Genomic DNA, 17,260 nt, shown 5'->3' with positions numbered 1-17,260 from the left:
AGTGGTTTGATTATAATTTACCAGGTACTGCAATTTAAATAAGTTCAATTTGTTTTAAAGAAGAATACTGCAGCACTTCTTAGGTGGTTTTTTTATCCAACCACAAAGAGCTTTATTTTCACTGGTAATTGCTTAGTTTGCAAATATTGCTGGAAATGCTTTCGCAGGGGCCCTAAAAGGCAGCAAGAGCCAGCATTTCACTGCATTATTCAATAAATCAGTGGTGCCTGCAGTATTTTTAACTAGCAAGTTTTAAATCAGTTGAGTGCAGCAGAAAAAGCAGAAAGATTTCACACTAAGATTTTGGAAATTATCTATTTTTCTTTCATTTTATTTAAATGTACTCTTAAAATCAGTTGTAGTGTAATCAGTTGCCATAATTTGACAACTTTGAGTGGTTTGTAACACTGATTATAGCTATTACATTATTTCAGAGGCATCCGAATCTAAACCTTGATGCTGATACTTTAAGAACAGCCAGTTTTGCATGGTTATTAAATGTGAGTTTTCAGCCTTTAAAAGCACTTTATTGAAATAAATCACCTGATGTTAAATACATTCTATACACTTGGAAAGATTGGAAATTAATGGGAAACATGACAATGATCCATAAAGTATAATTTGACTTTGTGTGTTAGGCTGTCTAGAATATTTCAACAAATTGGCCAATTTTTCATAAAATCTTCAGAATTACGAGGAAAAACAGGATTTGTCAGTCAGTATTGAAAGAACAAAACCCACCACCAGTATTATAAGTGCTCTGCTTTCATCCTATAGAATGCAGCGCTAACTCGGTACTGATATGTTTAGCTGTTTCTCTCCGAGGTGGACATGGAAACACAAAGAACAATTATTTTGGACAAAACTATGGAAATCCACTTGTTTTCCTTAGTTTTTTCTTACATTCTCGCAGTTTTATATTGGAAATAGATTAAATCGTATTCCATAACTTTCATGCAAGTCAAAATGATCGAATAATTGAATTTTAAATAATTTAAATAATTAAAGTGAGCCGTAAGTTTGCAAAAATATGCATGCATGACTTATTAATAGTCTGTATTTTCACCGGTTTTTCATGTACACACACGACTAAATGCCATGTTAGACTCGGACAGGTTTGTGATCGTTTTGGCAAAGACTTGCCGGCATCCATCAAAACAGGAAGTGGGATTACTTTTATTTCAGGCATGAAAGCAGCTGTGCATGCTTTACATCCAGATAGGAACCATGTTTGTAGAATGAGTTTTTAAGTAGAGACCGACTTGATGCCATTTCGTCCCCCCCCCCCTCCCCCCCTTCACATGCACAATAAATGAATCCAATCTATCCTCCACTAAACATGTTTTTATTGCAGAAGCTGTTTTTTTGTTTGTTTTTTCTCCCCCTTATTAACATCAGACAAGGCGTTATGCAGCACAATTTGAAAGCTTTCTTATCTGGAAATTTTTTCTTTCATTACAAATGTAAACAACATTGCCTTCGTCTCTTTACAAGAAGCTCAAAAGAGTCCTGATGAGCTATGAAGCTTATCGCCGCCGCTCATATTGTCACAGGATGAAGGGGCTCTGAGGATTTCTTCAAGAATTCCTGGTAAACAGCAGATGATTACAGAAAGCTGTGGTGGAGGGGGGCGGGGGGGGGGGGGGGGGGGGGTGTTGGGGGAGTGGGGACGTAATTCAGGAAAACAAACAATTTAGAGTTCATGTTCCTGTCCGTTGCTCGGATCTGTTGGGCGTTGGTCCTTCAAGCCTTTCTTCTTCTGACGGCATCGCTTTCTGTCCAGCCGCGTCCAAAAAAAGACCTGCCAAACAAAATCAGGGAACATTTGACCTTTTTTTTTTATCCAACTTGATCAACAACAAAACATTTTGGTCAACCAAATAAAATTCATTCGTTTTGGTTTTATAACGTGTTAAAACTTTTAAGAGTTCCAAGGGTGTGAAGACTTCTGTGAACTGCAGGATGAATTTGAACCTGCAGCGATGACGTACTAAGACCAAGATCACGTTTCTCTCTGCGTTTATCAGGACGTTACATCCCGTCGGAGGCGGCCAAACACTAAAAAAAAAAGTCTGCTTGAAGGAGAAAAGTCAGTTTAGCCCGAGACGAAGTTCCTCGATCCAAAATCCCATCAGAGGTTGTTCCGACAGTAGGAGAGAGATTAAACCGCAACTGGAGGCGTTTAATAAGTAATCTCAAGTGACTTAGAACTGTAAATGAAGCGGCTAGAAATGCACACGGATTCGATTCAATGCGACTCAAAGTGGGTCACACAGCTATTAAGACTGCGAAGTTAGTTGGGTGCAGTGTGGCAGCAGTTTGCCACCGTTGGTTGAGCACTGAAGGGGCTGCTTTTCGCACTGCAGGCGGCTACCGGCAGCAGATGTGGGAGAAAGGGAAGCAGCTTCTCTAATTAAACACACAGAGTAAACAGAAGCTCACAAAAACACTTGAACCGCTAAACGTCGTCACCTCTGGGAAACGCTCTTTGCAATATTTGAGGCAAATCCACGGCGTTTTTTTTACGCCGCGAATAAAAAGAAAACACAACCGTGCTCAGGCCTGAGCTTAATCACCGACCTCATGCAAAGACATCAGAAACATTCAACAGTGTTTCAGATTAACATCGCTTCTCCTTCCTGTGATGGGAGTTTAGCGCTTTACTTGTGCGAGTGAAAGCACACCTGCCGATCTTGTGGGAATACCTGCTGGAGCAGCGTTTCTGTTTGATGGTGAACTCCAGAGCTGAGGACACTATTGAAACATGTTGCCAGAGAGAGTAAAAAGAAAATACAACTGAAAGATAAAAACCATGATCCTCATGGATCTTTTCCTGCAACAGGGCTGTAACTCCTGCGCTCAAGTGTTTTTATAGCTTTCCTGTTGTAGAACTCTCCCAGCAGGATTTATGAATCGATCATTCTCTGCATCACCACCACATATATTACTTCTAGCAAAATATAGTGACCGATTCCAGGTGTTTAACGGCTCTTTAAACTAATTATTTAACATTTAATAAGTAAAACAAATACTTAAAAATGTTTGGCTTTTAGTAAGAGTTAACATCACATCATCATTTGCATTGTCTGCATGCTGAGCCTAAACTGATCCAAAATAATTAGCTTGTATTTAGTTTCATTATTTAGTACCAGTTCAAACAACACGTGATCTCTAGGCACTTTACAAAATCATTCAAATCATCCAGACAGATTGGTCCAAATGTTTTCCATCTCAGGAAACCCACACTGCAAAAAGGGAACTAAAAATAAGTAAACTTTTCTTGAAATTAGAGTATTTTTCCTTGATTTGAGCAGCTAAATAAGACTATTTGCCAATGGAATAAGATTTTTGCACTTAAAATAATAACAATTCATCTCCACCACCTTATTTAAAGTGCAGAATAGCTAATAACCTTATTTTAGGGGTAAGAATACTCATTCCATTGGCAAATAGTCTTATTTAGCTGCTCAAATCAAGGAAGAATACACTGATTTCAAGAAAATTTTACTTACTTTTAGTTCCCTTTTTGCAGTGCAGCAGATTGCATCGAGTCTGGATGAACGTGCAGCAACAGTGGACAGTTTCATTGTGTCGTTGACTTTGCAGCAATCCCTCATGTTGAGCATGCGTAGCGACAGTGGAGAGGAAAACTCCGCTTCAGCAGAAAGACACGTTCCAGCAGAACCAGAACCAGGCTCAGTGTGAGCAGCCATCTGCCACGACTGGCTTGAGATCAGATTTCTTCAGGGTTGGGAACATTTCTAAACGTGAAAAATAATCCAGATGTAACTAATTATGGCAGAAACAAGCTTCCTCTCTGCGTCTTTGTAAACTCTTTTATTGTGAAGTGCACATTTATAAACTCTCTGCACCGTAATTTACAATAAACATGACTGGAGCATAAAACTGATGCGGACAACAGCAGGAGGCCTGAATGAAATTCAGTACTCTGAATTAGGGCTGCACAAATAATCACATTTGCAATATAATCGCAACTTTAAAAAATGCAATTTCCAAATTGCAGAAGTCTGCAATTTTTGACCATGTAACAATGAATGGATAAGACGTGTCCTTTAGGTGCCGGTAATATGTTTAAAGCAGGTTTGCCTTCCACATGGGAGGGAAGAGGGTTGCAAAAGTGAGATAATGTAATTTTATTATTAGCTTTAGAGTTTAACCAGAAACTTTCAGGAATCTCACCATAGCATTAAGTACCAGTCAAACTCTTCAATAGACTTGTTTCTTGGTTGCACTTTATGTTCAACAAGGATCGATGTCCAACTCAATTCTCTTGGATAATAATATTCTGATTAATAAATAGTTAATTGCTTGTGGTTAGTGCAGAGAAAAGTCAAAATTAAATTGCATTTATGGTTGAAATAAATTGTCATTTTGATTTTTTTTCGTACTGCCCTACTTTGAATGATAACCTATTTGAATACAGTTGGTTCCTGAACAATTTTAGATTTCTATAACTTTGGCTGGGTTGATGCAAACAGGCACGTTTCGGCCACACCCACCTTGTAAGCTGTATAGAGCAATATGTGTCTCTTTGGCTTTTTTATACATTAATGCGTCAGTGTATTTTGTTTAGACAGAAGCTGACGAATGCTTACACAGGAAATAGAAGCAGGAGGCGGTGTGCGACCAATAATCTTCCCATGTGAAACATGTACTGAAAACAGAACAATGTCTTTCCTATCAAAGTAACTGATATTAAAAGTGCAGTTAATATTAAAATTAAAACGTATTTGCTTTAAGTAAATTCTATTTAACTGATTGTTACATTGGTTTACTTTTTTTTAATCATCAGCTTTTTAAAATAAGATAGTTTATGGTACCACCTTGGTGTTGACCCTGCTATCTAGTACCACCTAATTAATCTGGATTAATACTAAATGAAGCCAACAAGAGATTGAGCAACTACAGGTACGATATCAACTGCTTATAATGTTTTGATATAAAACCAGATATTGTTTTCTTCCACGTCACAATTATATTCAAATTTATTTTGGTCTTTTGAATAAAACTCGAATGAAATGCATTGACGTTTAATGTTGTCTGGTGACAAAACCTGGAACAATTCACGGTGCATTAAAAGTTTTTGCATAACACGAAAGTAGCTTTTGCGCATATTCCTATACAAACTAATATTTTATTAAAACATACATCTTCTGCCTCATTAGAACTTCATGAAAGAGGTTGCAGATCAAAAGGAACAAGCAGAGTACACAGCGCTTTAATTTATACGGCTTTTTGAAAGCCGTCCAAGCGTGCCTTCGGATTTTAACAGTTTTATTGGGGCTTCACACTGCAGAAAGAACCAAACTGGCTAATTAGGGTGAGACGTGGTGTCCGACGCAGAAACTACGCAACGTGGCTGGTGCACAAGCAATCCCAACCACACAGATGTTGAGGACAAGATTTAGTCATTTCACCATATTCACATACGCAACAAAACATTACGAAAACTCACAGATGGAGTGATGCTAATTGTTCATGTTGTGACAGAAATCCCACCAAAGTCTTAAATATTTGATATATGACAAGTTATCAGATCAGTGTGCTGAATGCATAAAGACCTGAGAAGCTTTCAGAAATGGTTACAGACTCTTGAGTCAGAGCTTTCCAGAAACAGCAGGGCGTGTGTTGTCATCGCTGGCGTCTACTGTAATAGATGAGACATGAGGCTTGAACATACTGCACTGTAACATTCTTGCCACAACCATCTGGATTAGTGACAAATAAAGGAACAATCGCATACTATGCAGAGGTGCTCATGATGTCTGAGTGCCTACGTGTGGTTTACAAGAAAGTGCATTAGCATTTTTCAACAACAATCCTGGCCATGACGTAAAACGCGCCTAATTTATGTACAAAACAATTATTTGGATGATACACAACCTTTGGTAATCACCCCTTAAATTATACACAGATGAGACAAAATGCACCTAAAGATGCTAAGGAAATTAATTTTGGTAATTAAATAATTAAAAAACGGAGTCCATTTTAACACGTCCTTCACTTTATTGCTCACTTTCTTAAAATGTACTTTAATTTAGTCATAGCCGTTTAAAAATGAATTTCTATGTTGAAAATATTGTACAGTTGCGTGTGCCCAGTGGGTATTATTACAAACAGAAAATGTGTGCTTAACAAATAAAAACAAGAAAATATTTTGTATTATGGCACGGATTTGATATTGCTACTTCAAAATTGTCAGGATTTTTTAAAAAGAGGTATAAGATGAGACTATATTGTTTATATTAAGATGGTCTAAGTTGCGTTACAGTTTAAAGTTTTTATATTTTTATGTATTTTAGCAGGTTATTTTTTAGCTGTTTCTCAAATTTATCTATAGCTATTTGTTAAAAATTGTGCCTGGGACATTTGGGATAAAGCTTTGATTCAGAGATGCCTTTTTATAATTACTTAATAAAAAGAAAAACAGAGATAAATATTGTAAATCGGTATTCAGCCAAACAATATGGAGATACTATTTTTGGTCCATATTGCCCAGCCCTATATTGTATTGTCATAAATGAGGATGCAAGCAAAACAGCTAGTCAGAACTACCTCAATCACATTATATTGCAAACTAAATATCCTGAAAATTTCAAAAATAAAAAGTGTAATATAGGCGACGCTAACAGTAGCTTTATTAAAGTGCTTCCTGTTTATGTACCAGCTCATGTGATCTCTCCTAGCTGCTACAGAAAGTTAGAAAAGGGGTAATCTAAAACTCGGACGTTTTTGCTTCACAAAATAAAGCTTTAGAATTCTTAGGATGAATTAATATTTAGTGAAACACCACAATTTCATGGTAACAACAAAATATTAAAAAAAAAACTGCTACTATTGCTAGCAACAGCAAAAGGAGTATTACAGTTAAATTATCTATAGCATTGGGAAAGAAAACACTAAATTTTGCATTTGTTTTTAAATTCTGACTGTGCATAATAATACCCCTTTTTGTTGTTTCACTCTTTGTAGAGTAACCAAGCTTATAATAGCTTGATAATCAATTGGGCTACCTGCTCGGCTGGAGCGTACAGTAGGCTGCTGCTTGTCGCCAGACTCATTTTTCTCTTCTGCTTCACGTCACTGAAAATCTTTTCAAGCAACCAGATTAGTCTGTCTTGTAATTGAGGGAAAAAAAACGTACAGGCTTTCTTTCAGCCAGCTGTCCGTCAGTGTGCAGCAATGGATGAGCAATGTGCTTTAATGGTGATTTAAATAAACAAAAATTCAGAACATACATATTTTTGTTAAATTAACAACACGCCGCACCTTTTCTCAAGCTTAAGATTACCCCTAATAAGTCTTTGGTGCAGATATCTGTGGAACTCATCTTCTATCATGTCCCTGTCGAAAGAGACTAGAGTACACAACCCTTAAAGATTCAATTTAATTGCAAATGATGTGCCTCTCCCCTTTTCCCTTTGTGTGCTCCTGAGCTCTGTTTACTCAGCCTTAAGTGGGGCGGCGAAAAAAAAAAAAAAAAAACTATACATGTGTTACCTGGAAGTGGTGCTACACTAGATGTGCGCTCTTGAACCAGAAACAAGCATCCTGTCGGGAGTGTGCATAATTAGGCGTCTTTGTTCGGCTGAATGAATGGGATCTATTCCAAGACAATGCCACAAGACGGAAAAGCTTGGCAGCCCAGCCATTTTGAAGAGACACAATTTCAGTGACTGTGGACAGAAGAGGTGCAAAAATAAAGTAATCGAAACCACTGCTAAAACGGGCAGGATAGGATGGTGTCGTGAACAAAGAGGGCACTCAGACTTTCCTGGTGTAAGTATTTGACTCTTGGCCGTCACACCCCTGCATGCTAAACAGAGAGAACCACCAGCTGAGGGGAAAGAAAGTGGGTGGGGGGGGGGACATGAAGAAGTAGCTCTGCTCTTTGTCTGACGTCTGCATGCAATGACACATGCGGCAGACGGCAGTGGGAGCAAAGTTGCAGCAGTTTGTGTGGGAAGGGCTCTCAAAAAGAAAGATGGGGGTATAAAAAAAAAAAAAAAGACAGACTGCTTAGCGGAATAAATCATGTCTGTGATGCATTAACACATTCGGCGAAGGTGAAAGGAAGCGTGTTACACAGGGCTTTGACGTTCACTGGTGTGAGGATGACACCGAGGCAGACTGTTTGAGCCGCTAAAAACAGCTTTGTTCTCCGACACAAGATGCTTTCTTTTTCTCCGCGCCGTTTTTCGGACGGGGCGCCTTCGGTATTTGCAAGACGTTTGACGTTATCCGTTTAGTTACTTCGCATTTGACACGCTGCAAAACAGCAAAGAAAATAACCCTAACAGGTATGGGGCCCGTTCAGGATATAAATCCTTTTTACAGTCCACAACAAGCCCTGATCCTGCAAAAATAAAAAAATAAAAGACCATGACAAAAAATATTGATGGCCACAGCAGAGGTACATATTGTTTTCCTCTGAGTCCCTTGTAGATCAAAAACGCAATATTTTATATTTGATGTTTTTGACGTTTTGAGCCTGAGAAGCTACGTTCAATAAAAGCAAATATATGCTGCCACCTAGAGGACGGAGCGGGGAACTGCGTTTTTTCTACCTGACCCACCTCAGAATATGATGCTCGGATGGGGCGAAGGTCACGAGAAGCTGATGCTCCCGGCAGACGAGTAGTATCCGCTACAGTCTGTTGAGTACCTCTGTGACAGCTGGACACCGCTCAGCTCAAACTCCCCGAAACTATAACTACCAAATTTCTGAAAGAAAAACAAAACAAAGAAGTTAGGCTTTCAGACTTAAAACATTATTATTGAACAACACACATATTTAGAAATCAGCCAAACTGAAACTGTTCCGTCCATCTTTAAACTCTTTCACATTACGGCTCCCAGTTATGTATTTAGTTGGATTTGGCATGATAAACTAACAAAAATTAGCTTAAAACCAGGAAGTGGAAGGAAACGGCTAAATTGAAAAGCTTTCACTAACAGAATGGATGCTTTCCTTTCCGATGCGTGTCAGTCTTGGGGGACGGCCTTTGTCTTGGTAGGTTTTTTCGGTTGTGCCAGCCATACTTTTTCCATGTTGTAGATCAGGGCGGCGTTAGGCGATCACAGCTAGGGTTATTGTTTTATGACCTAATCCTGCTTTAAATCTCTCCACAACTTTCTCTCTGACCTTATCTGCTGTGTTCCTTGGTCTTCACCATGCTGTTAGTTTATTTATGTTCTCAGAAAAAAAAACACTTTGGACTGGATTTTATTCAGGAGTACTGATGTAAAAGTGAGTGCTGAATACTTTTGCAAAAAACACACTTCTCTTTTTTTAATTGTAAACACTTTTGAAAACCATCATTATATTCCTTCCACTTGATAATTTTGCACCACACTGTATTAAGCTGGGCATGCACTGTATGATTTTTTTGCCCTTTTTCGGGCCGATTCTTTAGTCGTGCGAGCAATTTTTGGATCGGGCCGACCATCAGCTTCATCGTGCATCGTGTAATATACAGGAGATAACGAGGGGCGATCAGCCTTTAATGACCAACTCCTGATTAGGAATCGGACGGTCGGATGAAAATCAAACATGTTTGACGTTGAATCGGCCCTCGTGAGGTGATCGTGAGCACATCCTGCTGTTGAAGCGGATCTACGAGCCGATTTCCCCCAACCTGTCGTACTGTGCATGTGCAAATAGGGGAATTCTTCTTCTTCTCAGACGAGAAGATAGGAGTGGAGACACATGAGCTGTTACTCAATATGCGTACTTAGGCATTCTCGTGACACGTCATCATATTAAAAATTGTTTTTTTAGAAATGTTTTCAATAAAATATGGTGTAGAGCAGCGGTGTCAAACATACGGCCCGCGGGCCGGATCCGGCCCGCCGAACAATTTAGTCCGGCCCTGTGGCTAAATGCATTATCATTATAAAAAAAAAAAAAATTTTTTTTTTTTATTTTTTTTCCAGTGTCCTGTCCGGCAATGTGGCAATAAGATGCCACAAAGAGCTCATCAGATTTGACTTTCACAAGTGGACAAGATAAAAGGAAGAGAATGATAAAACAATTATTGAAAAAAACATGTACTTCATTTAATTGAAAATATGCAGTTCCTATATTGTCCACGAGGGGCGCTGTGTTTTAATTAGCAGATTAAGCTTCAGGTGTGGAAAAATTCAAATCATTTCTTAATTTTTATCTGTTTGATGTATTTTGTCATGCAGGACAGTGTTTTTAAGTTCCAAAAAATGTGAATAAATGTTTTTCAACATTGTATAATCACTGTGATCGGTTCTTATGCATAATGCACAAGTAAATGTTTAACTGAGTAAAAGTATTGTTGAAATTGCACATACTTTTCTTAAAAACACTGAGGTTATTCATAATATATTGTGTAAAAGTGAAATTAACTTAATATAAAAATCAATAACAAGTCCACATTTATTAGTTCTATTTAATCTTGCAATGAGTTTACTCGTGTGGCCCTCTTGAGATCAGATTAAGCTGTATGCGGCCCCTCAACCAAAATGAGTTTGACACCCCTGGTGTAGAGTATAAATAGTTTTGTATGTTAAAAAAAAGGCTAAAGAACTTAAATTATAATTTAACACAAAATATTACCTCTCATATTCAACAATGAATACATTTTTCATACAATTATATCATTTTATGATCAATCTAAGTAATAATTTAGCATTATCTAAAGACTACTAATAACAGGAGGTCCAGACGAGCTGCGCGTGTGGTGATGTCACGATTACACGAGTACGCTTCTGTTCCAATACACAGGAATACGTTCTGCTGGCTTTTGGACGTGCAGTGTGAGCAGTCGGATCGCATCACAGCGTCGGGCCGTACAGTGTAAGAACAGATATGGTGAGCTGGGAACTTTTAAACCCAGCGGTTTAGTCGTACAGTCTGAGCTGTATCCGAGTACGACGACTGAAAATATCATACAGCGTATGCCCGGATTTAGTTTATTACATGAAATCCCCATGAAACATACATTAAAATTTAACGTTTTAAAGCTAAAAAATATATATTTTTTATTAAATATGGGTTGTTTCCAAGGTTCTGTAAAGTTCACTTAAAGCACAAAGGAGGAACTAATCACCAACATTAGAATGTGCTGGTAGGAAGAGTGTGGGCACAACGACACGGAACGACGTGACCTTTAAAGTGATCAAACGGCTGCGCTCGTTTCACACAGCCACTAATCTGGGCGTATTATTTCGCTCGGTGTCTCCAGTCAAAGAACATTTTGAAACCCTTGATAGAGGTGAGACAGAGCGGCGAGCTGCTGCGCCAAAAGAACAAGATCAGGTTTTAAAGAGCTGTTAATTATCTAGCCCTCATGGGACTGGAGGAAATGTCAACCACTGCTGAAAATCCAATTCCTATTTTTTTATATATATCTAAATGCATTACAGTATAACACATCTACAGATGCAGAAATACAGTATCTGCATCTCCCTTGTGCATTTATACGTGGAAATAAATAACTCAAAACAGCCATATAGCTTGGTATAAATGTATGAGAAGCTGATTTTACAGCAAAAACATGTTAAAGATCATTGTGGGTGATGTCTGGTGACGGCAGATGACCACCGAGCATGAATCTGGGTGTAATACGAGACTAATCCCTCTAACCTTTAATATGTTTCTGGCATCAAAAGCCTCTCTTTCACTTGGGGTTGGTCTTCCTGCTCCACCCGCGTCTTCAACTGGAAAAACACCACAGACAAACAGAACAATAAAAGGAAAAAAAACACTGAGATGCGTTATCTCAGAGAAGCAATAAACATGTTTACTGGCAGCTCCAGCTTTCCTTCGCCCAGCGCCCCGGTGAATGTCAAGGTAACTTCGTTTGTGAAATGATATTGCGAAATAAGGAGCGAGGAGGTCAACAAACACTGAGGACTGTACGGTGTGGTCGTAAACGAGATTAGCGGCGGTGGACCGCTTCGCTTGTGCGGTGGTGTTGTTGGTCAGGCCGGTGCAGATGTGAGAACCCGCCTCTGGACCGGCTCCACGAGCAAAATGAATGAAGGCATTGAGAGCGGACTTGGAAAGCCGCCCGCTGCTCCGCGCACGTACGCAGCTCGGAGGCCAGACAGAGCAGCACCTCCCCGATTCCTCTCCGGGCAATTTAGCTGCACTAATTGTTTTGAGGCTCGGCTTGGCGGTCACTCCAGTTCCCATCTGAGCCGGCGGATAATAAGGGAACATTGGAGGAGCGTGTTCCCGGGACAAACGGCTAACCCTGGCGACAAAAGATGCGTCACAAATGTTTTGTGGATCGCTGACGATCAACCGTTTTTGGTCACTTTTCCATTAATGCTCTCTCCGTTTCCTTTGGCTACAGTATATCCCTGAAACTAACAGACAAAATAGAGAATATCAAAATGACTTTCAGCCTGTGAGGTGGTCATGCAAAATATAGCCGCGGTTCACGGACGGAACAGAAAATACCGCTTTATATCTACTCTGAGCTCATTGGAAAGATACTGCTCTCTTCATGACAGATTTAATCTAGCCAAGGCAGAGCGGTTATCAAGTGGAGAAAATGTGATCTTGCACTTCCTGAGGACACCGCCTCATAACACAACACTGCTTTTTATAAAGTGTGGAGCCACATTAATGATAAAAAAAAAATAATAATCTCTAAAGTTACTCTTGAGCAACCCCAGAATCCCATGTCTTTATTGCTTTAAGATTCACATCAAGTTAAGAAGCATGTAACAGAGGCAAGGGGCATCGGAACAAATTGGAATACATTTTAAAAACTGCTTCAGTATAAAAAGTTAAGCTCATTTATAGATTCATTAAAAGACAGCGATATGTTGATTATTATGGCCTTTAGCTGATAAAAAACCCCAAAATTAAGTTTCTTAGAAAATTTGAATATGACATAAAACTAATAGAGATAGGCACCAGCACCCCTCACGACCCCATTGGGGATAAGTGTGTTAGAAAATGGATAGATGGATGGATGGATGGATGGATAAAACTAATAGAACGGGGATACTTAATACAGAAATGGTATCTAACGGTCATGTTATGACCAATATTATCCCGGGGACGACTTGCTGAAGAAGCTGGTTGTTCCGAGCGCTGTATCCAAGAATATTAATGAAAAAGTGAGAGGAAGGTAAATGTGTGTACCAAAAGGTGCAAAGGCAAAAGGGATACCTGAGAAGACTATGAAGTAAAGCCCATTTAGGAGTTTAAGGAGTATTCACAGGGTGTGGACTGTGGCTGAAATCAGTGCTTTAAAGAGCTACAGACGTATCCAGGATACGGATAAACTTTACTTACAAACTGTGAGGTACAATTGTAGCGGACGAGAGAAGTTAGAAACGGATTTATATAAAAATCTCCAAACTCCCCAGACTGCAATCAGATGGGATCTGATCTGATCAGAGTGCTTTTGGTGGCAAAAGAAACCCAATATTAGAGAAGCAGTCATAGTGGCTGTTCAGTGACTCTGATGCCTCCTCAAACACAAAGTAAGACGTTCTGCACTGCAGAAACAAAACTAAAAATAAGTCAAATTTTCTTGATATGACTGTATTTGTCCTTGATTTGAGCAGGTAAATAAGATGCTTTTTATGATGGGTACAACTCATCTCCATCATCTTATTTAGAGGGCAGAAGATCTAGTTATCTTTTTTTAGGGGTCAAAATACTCATCCCATTGGCAGATAATCTTATTTTCCTGCTCAGATCAAGGACAGATGCACTCATTTCAAGAAAATCTTACTTAATTTTAGTTTTGTTCTTGCAGTGTGTAACTGTTCCATGGAGAGCAGTGTGTGACTAAGAGTGTAGTCATGATATTAACCTGTAGTGTCCTTTCTGAACAGCGTGTTCATGACGGTGCCATGCAGCTTCACTCTGTCCCACTCCCTGACCATCAGCCCCACGGAGACGAAGTGCTCCACCAGCCGGTCCGCAATCATCTGCAACCTACGGTACAGAAGGAAAACTTTAAAGCACAGGCTGAGGCGCACTGAAAACATGTTACACATGCATTTCTTTTAAACACTAACCTGTCAGATCCATCTTTAACGTTGACTTTGGCGTACAAGACGTCCACCATGGCGGGGTCGTCGTTCATGTACTCTATACCCGTCACCTCCAAGGGCAGAGGCTTTCCTTCAGTGATGTCCCTGGTGTGATGAGAAAAAATAAAGAGGGTTACTGTGGGGCAACCAGGCACAGAGCAGCCACCGGTAACATCATGTAAAGATGTTTTTAAAAGTTAGTTTTAAAAATAGCTAAAATTCTCTTTCAAATCATTCCTGTTTGGGGCCTTTTAATCAGACGCCAAAGTGTCATAGTGACCTGAATTTGTGCTTTTGTGGTATAGCCTTCACACTCCCAGTCGGTTGGCTAAAGAACAACCGCTACAGTTTTCTCTCTTGCTTACAAGAAAGACAAATTTCAGTGTTGGAAAATAATTCTGGCTGCAAAAAAAAACACATAGGTCACGGCATGGAGACTCAGAATCAGCCTTATCAAGCCAACCCAGTTTTAAAGCTGAGAAACTCCCAGAGGCCTTTCTTTTTAAGCAGGCAACTGGAGAAGACAGCCCAACTAATTAACCAGCTAATACCAGCTTGTTATACTGGTATTATTTTATAAGCAGAACTGCAAAAAAGGATTATTCTGTGCAAAAAAAAAAAAAAAAAAAAAATTTATATATATATATATATATATATATATATATATATATATATATATATATATATATATATATATATATATATATATATATATATATATATATATATATATATATAAATAAATAATTAAAAAAATGAACCACTCCTAAATGTCAAGGGTGTTCCTACTAATTTTTTTTCTTAAGTCCATTTATCAAAAATCTAAACAAGAAATGAATGTTACAGCTAATTATGGCTGTAATAATCAGTACCTTGGCTTTTCTGACTGCAACAAGAGCAACTGGATCATGTTAAAAACTTGCTTTTACATTAAGATTTTCATACCACGATTATCTCATACAAGCCAATGCCTGTTGGTTAGTGTTTTTGCAAAAGCAAATTCCTTCAGCACAAATAAGTAATAGCGTCATTGCACACACTATGACCGATACGAAGACACATTTTTTCCAGTTCTTCGTGGGCTTAAAACAAGGGGTAAAAATTTAGATCAATCTTTTAAAAGAACAATTTCAGCGTTTTAGGAATTTTTGTTTCTAAACTGATCATATTTTTATTAATGTACTTATTACACCCCTACCTGATGAAAGTTTGGCATTCTTGAAGGTGTTCACATGCTTTTCTCACTTCTGCGTCGTTTAACAAAGCCAGGGTGCCAATAGTCAAATGAAGCTTCGCGGGGTTTTGAAATATGCTTTCCGACACTCCATGATCCTGGAAAGAAGGCGTCACATGATTTATTCCTCATCACACGACGGAATAATGTCCAACTGCTTCAGCTGGACCTCATCTTGTTTGGATTTGTCTGGAGCACCTGTGAACACTGTCGTAACACCTCATCTTTAAATTTCTGGAATCCCTCTTGAACTTTGGCGTCGTTCAAAGGGAAAGACAGGAAGTGAGTGAAAGGCTGTTTCTTTCGGAAACTCTCCACAAGCACCTCCACTCGAGTGACTGCAGAAGAAACCGCAGCCTTTTGGGAACCTGTGATAACTAAAAAGCAAGAGAAACACAAGGGGGGAAAAAAGGACACATTTAGCCAACAAAGCAGTTTTAGAACAACAAGATTTGATGTTCACCCTCACCGATTTGTCCTTCAATTCCTGGTTTCGGGATGCTGATAGTGGTTTTGGTGTCAAACTCCAGACGTCTACGGGTTTCTCCTTTTTTCCCAATGATATATCTGTACAGTAACAAAATAAAAGCATGTTCACGCAGACACACGGTACACTCCCTAAAAAAAAAAAACTCGTAAGCATTTTGCTCACGACTTACTTGTAAAGGACACTTGGGACATCAACGGCACAGCGGTATCCCTTATCTGTCTGTTCAATGAAGTGGCCATCACAGGTTTCCCCCTCTGCCACATCTTCACCCTCTTTAATCATACAAACAGTGAATTTGTTAGTAAAAACACACCATCAACAGTAGTAATTTGCAGTCCCTTGAATAAAAGTTCATACACTTAAAACCTTTTCACATTTTCCACATAAACAAATCACTCTCTTCAATGTATTTAATTCAATTTTCATGTATAAATCTGTTGTGAACAAAAAACAAACGCACACAGTGTACAAAATAATACAAATGGGCCATGCATTTTCATTTCAGTTAATACTTAAAAAAAATATATTACAGCTGCAGAGTATTTAGAATTGTATGAGTAGGGTATGAAATATTTGCCATTCTTCTTTGCACAATAGCTCAAAATTAGCCATGTGTGATGAGGGAGAACCTGTGAACACCAATTTTCCAAGCCCAGCTAAAGATTCTCAACTGGAATGAGGTTTGGACTTTGACTGGACCGTTCTAAGACACATTATGGTTTGATCAGAACCATTAATCCACATATATATACGCTTCTGGACTCAGGGAAAATGCATTTCTCCTGGGTTCTAGTGTGTCTTGTGACAAACTTTGGTCCAGGCTTCCTGTGGATTTCTTTGCTCCTATTCCATAAAACACATTTTATAATTTTTTTTTCCTTTGGAATGCATAACAACAGTTGCCTTGTGCACACTTTCTCTCGCCTGGGTTTTGCACATCCCACTTTTCACATTTTGATTTCCAACAACAACAAAAAGTTTCATCCATCTTCTTCCATCTCATAATTAGGCTCTACTGTGTTTTGGTGTTCTATCACATAAAGTCCCAACAAAATACACTTACGTTTGTGGATGAAACGTGACAAAATGTGAAGGAAAAAAAATCAAGGGGTGTGAATATTTATGCAAGACAGTGTTGCGGAGAAAAGTGTTTAAAGTTTATTTACCAGATGGTCCCACGTACGAGAAATCTTCTTCTTCATAATGTTCTTCTTTGACTATGTTCCTTCGATATATCCTGCCGTTTATGTTGATAAGCGGTGGACGTAGGACATCCATTGTTAGCTTACAAACACTAAATTTGAAACTCTGCTAAATTATCAACATGAAGAGACAGACATCAACTGAAAAATATGCAAAGATTTGCTTGAAATGTGTCCAGCTAGCAGTCTATTCGCGTATGCTAGCTGGTTAACGTCAATAGCGTTACGTCACTTTTGGCTGATTTACGGTAACGTCTGAGCAGATCTACATAACATATG

General features: G+C 38.8%; 1 protein-coding gene across 1 annotated transcript; it reads right to left on the bottom strand.

The window, feature by feature from the left end:
• Window positions 1–1,324: 1,324 nt before the first annotated feature.
• On the bottom strand, window positions 1,325–17,228 carry ascc1 (activating signal cointegrator 1 complex subunit 1). The gene is made up of 10 exons (XM_012853942.3): window positions 16,946–17,228; window positions 15,949–16,051; window positions 15,759–15,856; window positions 15,488–15,666; window positions 15,254–15,387; window positions 14,041–14,160; window positions 13,833–13,957; window positions 11,639–11,712; window positions 8,598–8,745; window positions 1,325–1,801 (listed from the first exon to the last, which is right to left on the bottom strand). The coding sequence occupies exons 1-9, from the start codon at window positions 17,055–17,057 to the stop codon at window positions 8,629–8,631; spliced, it is 1,062 nt and encodes a 353-aa protein (XP_012709396.2). The 5' UTR covers window positions 17,058–17,228; the 3' UTR covers window positions 1,325–1,801; window positions 8,598–8,628.
• Window positions 17,229–17,260: the final 32 nt, after the last annotated feature.

Source organism: Fundulus heteroclitus, chromosome 10 (genome assembly GCF_011125445.2).
Source record: "Fundulus heteroclitus isolate FHET01 chromosome 10, MU-UCD_Fhet_4.1, whole genome shotgun sequence".
Taxonomy (NCBI): domain Eukaryota; kingdom Metazoa; phylum Chordata; class Actinopteri; order Cyprinodontiformes; family Fundulidae; genus Fundulus; species Fundulus heteroclitus.
This window is presented reverse-complemented; position numbering and strand designations above follow the sequence as displayed.